This window comes from Thunnus thynnus, chromosome 10, assembly GCF_963924715.1.
Source record: "Thunnus thynnus chromosome 10, fThuThy2.1, whole genome shotgun sequence".
Lineage (NCBI taxonomy): Eukaryota > Metazoa > Chordata > Actinopteri > Scombriformes > Scombridae > Thunnus > Thunnus thynnus.
In genome coordinates, this window is record NC_089526.1 from 15028083 (window position 1) to 15036825 (window position 8743).

The 8743-nt window shown below is 36.6% G+C and overlaps 2 protein-coding genes across 2 annotated transcripts; one reads left to right on the forward strand and one right to left on the reverse strand.

Annotated features, from left to right (window-relative positions):
* Window positions 1–537: 537 nt before the first annotated feature.
* tfpt (TCF3 (E2A) fusion partner) lies at window positions 538–5739 on the reverse strand. Its single transcript, XM_067601352.1, has 7 exons — window positions 5567–5739; window positions 5076–5177; window positions 2860–2982; window positions 2183–2253; window positions 2019–2088; window positions 1199–1357; window positions 538–983 (listed from the first exon to the last, which is right to left on the reverse strand). The coding sequence occupies exons 2-7, from the start codon at window positions 5175–5177 to the stop codon at window positions 909–911; spliced, it is 600 nt and encodes a 199-aa protein (XP_067457453.1). The 5' UTR covers window positions 5567–5739; the 3' UTR covers window positions 538–908.
* Window positions 5740–5770: 31 nt separating this feature from the next.
* On the forward strand, window positions 5771–8053 carry ndufa3 (NADH:ubiquinone oxidoreductase subunit A3). The gene is made up of 4 exons (XM_067601354.1): window positions 5771–5844; window positions 6077–6151; window positions 7694–7771; window positions 7860–8053. Exons 1-4 carry the CDS (start codon window positions 5802–5804, stop codon window positions 7949–7951), a joined length of 288 nt encoding a protein of 95 aa, XP_067457455.1. The 5' UTR covers window positions 5771–5801; the 3' UTR covers window positions 7952–8053.
* Window positions 8054–8743: the final 690 nt, after the last annotated feature.

The window sequence follows — 8743 nt, forward strand, 5'->3', positions numbered from 1 at the left end:
TAAGTGATGGAGTTCATTAGCTCCTAACCTCGTTATTTGGATATAACCATGCGTTTTTTTTCCTTAGATAGATATTGATATTTATTCATTCATTTTGATAACTTGGGGAAACTGATCTCCATGACAACTGAGCAAACTCCATCATCTGAGGAAAGACGTGAGATGAGGCTAAAAGCTCAAGCAAAAGAAAAAAAAATCTTGCATCATTTATTAAAAAATCAAATTAAAGAAACTTTATCTATAGACACACTGCTTTTTTATTTCTGCCATTAAACTGAAACATTTTAGTTGTTGCGTACTTTAAATTCTGGTATAGAAACATGATAAAAACACTTGTGCCCGACTGAGTTATTGTTTACATGAATAAAACATGAACATGAATTAAAGCTGTAAAATGCATGTGTTTGTGTGTGTACATATACCAGCCCTTTCTTAACACTTCTAAAAGTGAAACATTTCATTTTACAGCCTAAGAACCAAGGAGCCATCTGTAATACTTTGAAAACACTGATAATGATCAAACCATGAACCATGAAATCATGAAAAATATCCAGGAATGTATTGTGATGAAAGCCGTTCATAACACAAGTTTGCTACCATATTATCAGTGCATCTGGGCTGCCAAGTCTTTATCAAACAAAGTTGTCACAGTTTGCTACTAATCATAATTATGTGATGTCATCAACTCTCAGTACAAAATATCAAAACAGCAGAATATATACACAATATACTATATGTATGTACCAGGTAACTAGTATCTCATTTTACATGAATTCAATGTGTTCACATCGGTCGAGTAAAACTTCATACAGTGCAAACCCCGGCTGAACAGAGGCAGCATATTCACTGAACAGTTAAAACAACTGGACACTCCTTTATATTTCATCATATCCAGGGATGAGCAATGGTCAGTGAGACAGAGAGGTTGGGCTTGGCATTTCTCCAAATTGCGTCTCTGCCAACACTGACATGTCTGGTTCAGTCTGGGAAAAGAAGCAGAAACTCCGTTAACAGAAAATCAATTATTCTACACAGTCTGAATACTAAGATCAGTGACACTTGTCTGCATTTTAAACCACCCACAACTACACATTAATCACACACAGAGCACATTGCAAGAAACTGATCAATCTTATTCATGCACACGACTGATAACCGCAAAACAGACAGCAGCAGTGCAGTAGAATTTTTCACCTACCTGTTGGTCTTTATCCTTTTCTTGCCTTGGTATTCGATGCCTCCTCTTCTTTGGCCCGGCAGCATGATGCAAAGCTGCAGATGAGGTGGAACCAGATACGCCGTTGAGCCGGTCGTCCTCTGCTCCAGCAGCAGGATCTAAATGGGCTCCAGGCTCATCCTGAAAAAAAAAAAAGAAAGAAAAAAAGAGCAGGGAAAAAAAATTAAAAAATTGTAATGGCATGTAGTGAGCTTGAGAACATTTATTTATTATTGTACATCAAACAAAACAGCAGACAGGCTTGTTCGAAGCACTTGAGTGAATTGCATTGCTGGATTAAAAAGCAGGCACCCCCGACACACACACACACACACACACACACACACACACACACACACACACACACACACACACACACACACACACACACACACACACACACTATTATTACTTTATGATTAAGTATTAATGCCTCTCTAAAACAGAGCGATCATGTGTCAAAATCTAGATTAAATACCTTATTAATTTTAGTTTATATTGTGCTCAAATGCTGCATATTTCAATCAATCAGGGTCTGGATTTTAATGATGCAGAAATAAACCTGTATTCCAAGGATCCTAAAAGGTCATAAAAACATGATCTGTTGGCAGACTGACAGATCAATAGCACCAGAGATGACCAGTGGTGTCTACTGGACACATTTTCTGTCATCCCACTACTAGTATTGTGACATAGAAGACTGTAAAAAAAAAAAATGTTTGAGCCATTTTTCAAATACTGAGCTGATAAGTGCGATCTTTTCTTCTTTTAAATGTGCCACATACAGGTGTCTAACTCTCACCTCAAGCAGGATGGTGAGCTGTGCGTTTCTGTAGTCGTCCCCATGTGCATCAAGAGTCTTCATGAGGAACCTGTAAGATCAACAGAATCTTGAGGCTGGCCGTCCGCTGGGAAGCATTTCAGAAAATGTACATTAGGTGGAGATAGAGTAATGGATTTTACTACCGTCTCTCTTTCTTCAAGCGTCGTGTAATTCTTTGTACTTGGTGAAGGCGACCGAGGATCTTCTGATTCACCTGATCAGAACATGTATGGCATTGATTACACAGCTGTGAGGATGGAAATTATTACAGATGCACTGACATATCATTATACTGTCACTATCGGCCCTTCCTCATACATTATACACATAATCACACTATACATATACTCCCCAGCCTTGCCCCTTTCGCTCCTGCCTCCCAACCAAAGTGTAATTGCATCAAAACTGTACTTTATGTATGGAATGCTGAAGGAAAAGTTATTTAACAAAAGGCTCATATCATCCAATATTTCACTGCTGTCAACTGCAGAATTGAAATTTACAGGATTTTTCTTCCCTAGGAGAACATCACTTAATACAACTGTGAAAAAAGTAACAGTATCAGGAGAAAGTACCAAGTATCTTCATTAAAATGAATTATTATTGGCTTACAGGGATGGAAATATATCAGATTTTAGTATCAGTTTAAAACGTATTAATGTATCCTCAAACATTATGAGGGAGTTAAGGCACTAAATGATATATGATGATGAACCAGTTATGCAGTAACTGCTTAACCATTTCATAACTCACACTGGCAGGAAGAATGTGCAAAATAACCCACAGACATGCACACACATGCAAGCTCACGGAAACACACCTGTTCAATCTCTTTGCATCTTCTACTCAGAGCCAGATATTTCCTCTTATCAAGAACTCTTCTCTCTTCATCCTCCTGTGTTGTACTCTCCAGCAGTTCGTTGCCTCCTGGGCCCATTTCAACCTGCAGAATAAAAAAAAACCCAAATGTTTCTGTGTGGTATTTCAAATGGGACAAAAGGAAACTTCAGTTGTTGAATCGATTACAATAAACTGTGTGTGTCATTATATAGGTTGTTTTAACCACAATGTCTGTTAGTAATGTGCATGTATACCATGTTGGTTAAAAACTCCACTTTGACTTGTTCCATCCACCAAACTACATACTATCTTACTTTCAAGAGTTCAAGATACAAGAAAATATTAATTAAAATGTTTTGAATAACAGGTACAGTATTGTTTGTTGTTTATTTGGACACTCTTCCTGGGATCTATATTCAGAGATAATACATACAATCAACAATGTTTGCACTTAAACAACACACACAAAACAATATAGTTAATAAAGCAAAATCACCAACAATAAAATTACATTAAAAACATACAAAACACATACAAAACTTTAAAATTGAACAATTTATATGGGTTGACAAGTAAAACAATAATAATCTCAGTTCATTTCAACAAATATTGCAAAGAAATGAAAGAAAACCTACATTTTTGAGGGGGAATAATAATAATAATAGTTGTTTAAAAACTACAATGTTTCTAAACAAAGTTACATCTTCACCAACTTTCAGCCCTGAAAGATCAGTGTGCATTTCATCTCTACTTACTCTTGCTGAGCAGCGAGTTGTGCTGCTCTGTTCTGCTCTAATTGAAGCTTATCCAGCTCTTTTTTGGCAGCACTTGACCAGATTACTGATGCAGCGCTGAAATCAAGTAGGACAGCACCAACCATTCTGTTCCTGTCTGCATCACTCAGCAACTGATCGGTCATCTGCATTAAAGCTGTGCTCGTAGAGAGAAACGCTTTATATGAACGCTGGAATTCAGAGTTTACTTTGTTCACAAAAAAAAATGTGTAAAACCGCAAATTTGCATGAATTTACTGAGAATAGGAAGAATGCTGATATGTGAATGTTTCCTTCTGGTTTTTGGGTAGAGGAAGAACATTTGCAGCCTTCAACACTGTAACACATACACCCTCCTTTAAACTTAGATTCAGAATAAAACAAGAAAGACAGCCAGAAACCAATTTTAAATGTTCCTACTCCAGGTTGTCTACAACTGATGGTTTTTCACCATTTAATCCATTTATAAGTGTTCCAATTCAATATTAAGTGGCGAGAGTCAAAGACACTTTCTTTCATAAAACAATGTTTAATTATTTGTCCTGACATTTTGTTATCTGATGCTGCCATTCCACTTCTGAGTTTTCCCTACTTTTTCCACAAAATTCCACACTGCCAATATAAAGAGGTTTGGAAGTTAAGTGCCAATCTTTATTATTAAGCAAGCAAGCTAACAACCTTTATTTTTAAGTCTACATACACCCAGAGAGTGTAATCTGTGCAATCTAATGCGAACCAATACAACAGCTGTGCCATAAATTATACTTTGATGTAGCTTTATGTTTTCAGTTTTTGCTGACCTTGTCAGAAAGGTGATAATTCTACTTAATTTTGTCCACTCCATTAACATACATGAGGGGGGCAAAACATTAGGAACACTTTTCAATATAATGCACTCAAGCACACCACCACCCACTACGATCTCAATAATAAACATAAAGTAGAATTATCACCTTTCTGACAATGCCAACAAAAACTGAAAATGTATAAGCTTAGTAGAAGTAGAATTTATGGCAGAGCTGTTGTATTGGATTGCATTAGATTGTACAAGTGTTCCTAATAAAGTGGTTGGTGAGTATATATTAAGATGCAAAATCCTTAACTCTTCTCTTTGTAAGTTAAGATTCATGATTAGCGCCCGACCGATAAATTGGCCAGACTAATATACTGGCTGATATGATCTAATTTCAGATATGACACAGCAATTTAAAGGCAGCTTGGATTTCATTTCATGGATCTGTGTTTGCAGATCTGTTCAGAAGAGAGTAGATTTAGTTATTAAATAGCTCAAATTTCAACACACAGATAGATTTTGACATTTCTTTTCATGATCTTGTGACACAGGGAGCACTGGTCAGCTCACCTCTCTGACTCACATCAACATTGCTGTTACCAAGACTGTTACCGTGATCATTAACGTTACCTCTCCAGGTCCCAACTCCACACCGCCTGGCTCCAGCTCTGCCTCCAGGATGTGTCCTCCAAACAGTGGAGGCAGGGCCAAACCAGAGAAATCCTCCATCATCTGGAGAGTAAGAGATGGAGAGAGGATGATTTGTTATTAGAAGACATTTCTGCAAAATCATTCTTGCACATACAGTTTGTGTAGGTACAAGTTTAACATACTTGTGGTGCAAAAATGATATAATTCAACTGAAAAACGATACCAATTTAATGGTATCAAGCACACACCATAATAGTGTGTACAGCTACACAAATGTGAGGAATTGATCTTACATAAACTGAACTTTAGACACATTTACAGAATTGAATGTGTCACTTTCGACTGTAGGTAGACATTTTCAAACATCATTGACGTTTATAATAAATTACAGTACTAATAAAAACAATCATTAGATAAAGCCTATGGTATCATCATAGTAGCCAACAAGCTATCAATATACAAGTACTTACATTTATTGGTGATCAATAGCAGCTGTTTCTTCTGATTTCAAAGCTCCGCTGCAACACAGATTGACTATCGGTCTTCAGTCAGGTCAGCTAGCAGCGTTTACTGACATAATACATGACATAAATCAAAGGAAATGCGAGCAAAAGCAGCTCTTCCTTCACACTCGAGTCGGTAAACTAATGTTTATATGCGACGGGCGCAGGAATTGTACGTCTGTAACAAGCTACTACATTTCCCATGAGCACCAGCTCGGCTGAAACTACAACAGACAACATGGCGGGTACGTGTATATTCTGTCATCTTATGTACATCTAACCGGTGGAATTAGCGTCAATATGACCTCCAGATAGCATAAATAAATACTTTAATTGTTCGATTTTACGGCGACTACATCTTAGTGTTACTTTGAAACAATGATATTCAGTCGAAATAGAAAGAAAAATGTGACCTTGGATGTGTTGCTAACATGTTAGCTAGGTGTGTTTGATTTTAACCTGCTTCTCTCCCTGCAGGAGTCGGAGCTTTCCTGAAAAATGCCTGGAATAAGGAGCCTGTTATTCTGGCCTCCTGTGCTATTGGACTGATAGGTGAGTCACCAAACCTCCTACAGGAGTTCAGAAATGTGTGAAAGAGAGTATTGACTACATTGATAATACAATATCCTTTGGTCTGTGGTCAATGCATGTAAAGCAAATATTAATGTCACTGCACTGGCACAAATTTATTGCAACCAACAGCAAAAGTCAATAAAATGAGATTGAGCAGAAACGGTCACAAGCAGCTGCTTTGCTGAAATACATTTAATTCAGTCAAAATTCTTTGTTTTATACATAAACTATAACGTGAACATGATGTATTTAACATATAAATGAGTCTATTACAAGTCAAAGTTATCTCTATTTAATAATTCACTAAATTCTTATATTACGATATTGTGGTTCAGAGTTCAGATCATATTTGTTTATTTATTTAAAGGGCAGGTTCACAAATTTTCAAGTCTGTCTTATAAGAACAGTCAGGTGCACAAATGAACACTGAAATAGGTTTTTCTTGCCATAAACATTCCTCCTGTTATTACTGGCCATCAGTTTTGCCTTTGTGCAAAAATGTATTTAAGTTTATCAGCCATCCAAATTAGTCAAATCAAGTAGATATCTTTCAACATTACAGTCTTTTTAATGCCAAAGTCCCTCTTTTTGTAACTACCACCACAGCTCATCAGGGAAACATTGTCCAAGGAAACACACACTGTGGATTTTTCTTATAATAGTCAGTATGAACAGGAGGAATGATTACAGGGAGGGAAAAGTGAGGAAAACCTCTTTCAGTGTTCATTTTAGCGCCTGAAAATGTGAATCTATTTTTTTAATTGGATATCTAGTCTAATTTATGGACTTTGCCTCTTTTGCACATCTGTTTTTTTCTTGTTTTAATTATTGAAAATATGCTCTGCCAGTTTACTGACCACTGATCACGGTGTTCTATTATTTTAGGAATAGTGTAAACTTTATGTACCGGGGGTATTTTGTATGCGTCTGTCCAGTGTCTTGTACACATGGAGATTAATTACCTATATTGTATATTCCTTGTATATTTCAATAAGCAGCTGTATGCAACAGTCGAGCCCAAGACAAATTTCCCCTCAGCTACAATAAAATACATCTTATCTTATCTTATGTCCAAATGAATGAGAAGTTTTGCTTCTTTTCCCAAAATCACAGCATGAGACGTTAACTCTTTGACAACATAAATACTACAGGTGATAACATAAAGAATGTATAATGGAGTGAATATGATTACAATAGATTAGAGCCTAAAAGCACCATTTTGGGGAGGGGGGTTTCTACCCTTTGGAGCGGTCAGTCGAGGTGGTCAGTACCAGCGCATGTCAGTGTTCAGCTGGGAACTTATGCAAGTGTATAAGACTCCAGCCAGGAAAATCTTAAAATTGATTTTAAAACTCATTGTACTTCAGAATATTTGCTCCCTCTGGTCTTTGTTTGTATATGAGCTGCTGTCAAGTAGATAATTGTCTTCAAATGACCAATATAGTACATGTACTGTATGTGTAGTTGATGGATTGTATATGAAGTCAAAAAACTTTGTATTGTTTCCTTATGTTTCCTCAGGTGCTGCTCTTCCACTAATCAGCCCCATCACAAAGTATACCGGGATGATAAATTCATCTGTGCCATACAACTACCCAGGTAAACACTGCTGCCCGATTATTTTAACCATCTGCTTTAATACCTCTTCAGTCAAATATTAAAGCTTTTCCTTATTTCCACACTGCAGTCCCTGTGCGAGATGATGGAAGCATGCCTGATGTCCCCGCACATCCGTGTGAACCAAAAGGAAACAACCTTGAATGGTTTAAAAACCTATAACTTCACATTCTCACAATCAATACCTGTGATCTTCCTCCTGTCCATATCTGTCTGCAGAGCTGTTCCACTCGTCCCACAATAAAGACTGTCTATTTAAATCTACATTTGTGCCACATTGTTTGATTTGGGTGCATTCAGTAGATTTAGATTAAATACTTAATTAAGTATAATGTAAGACTATTAAAACTTCAGAATTTTTGGATTATAATCTCTAGTCTGACAGTACTTTATTGATATAATATGAAAGGTTTTCATAGATTTTTTTGAAAGTTAAGGAAAAGTGGATCAAAATTGTAACATCTATAAATGTCCCTTAACTTTTATTGAATGTCTGAAGTTAAATTAGATTTTTTCTAGAAGTTTTATGACATTTTTTGACGTCCACCCTGAGACGCCCATAAATGTGAAACAAACATCATGTCACAGACTCCGGATTAAGATTTCTGTTTGATTTTTCCAGAGCAGATCATGAAAGGTTTTGAAACTAATCTTGAACACAACCCTGATACTTTAGAAGAGGCTTAGTTTGACAAAGCTTAAATCAGATTCCTTATTTTCTTAGCAGCATTACTCTACTTGCAGTAGGAAAAGTAGCTCAATCGTATGTACAGCAGTACTGCATGGAACGCCTTTAAATTAAGATCCAGTTGTTACAGTTCACAGGCGTTTAACACCCGTTTTGTCTGTGTTACATACATATATATTGTGTTGAAACTGTGAACGCAGATTTTAAAATATATACAGAAAGCTCACCTTGTTTTACAGGATACACATATGCAGCAACGGTGGAGA

Excerpts from the sequence above, each read along its gene's own strand:
- tfpt (XM_067601352.1), bottom strand. The coding sequence starts at position 5,177 with ATGATGGAGGATTTCTCTGGTTTGGCCCTGCCTCCACTGTTTGGAGGA. Across the intron at positions 2,254-2,859 it reads GATGCAAAGAGATTGAACAG|GTGAATCAGAAGATCCTCGG; the intron begins GTGTGTTTCCGT and ends TGTTCTGATCAG. Across the intron at positions 984-1,198 it reads AAAAGGATAAAGACCAACAG|ACTGAACCAGACATGTCAGT; the intron begins GTAGGTGAAAAA and ends TTCTTTTCCCAG.
- ndufa3 (XM_067601354.1), top strand. The coding sequence starts at position 5,802 with ATGAGCACCAGCTCGGCTGAAACTACAACAGACAACATGGCGG. Across the intron at positions 5,845-6,076 it reads TACAACAGACAACATGGCGG|GAGTCGGAGCTTTCCTGAAA; the intron begins GTACGTGTATAT and ends CTCTCCCTGCAG. Across the intron at positions 7,772-7,859 it reads TGTGCCATACAACTACCCAG|TCCCTGTGCGAGATGATGGA; the intron begins GTAAACACTGCT and ends TCCACACTGCAG.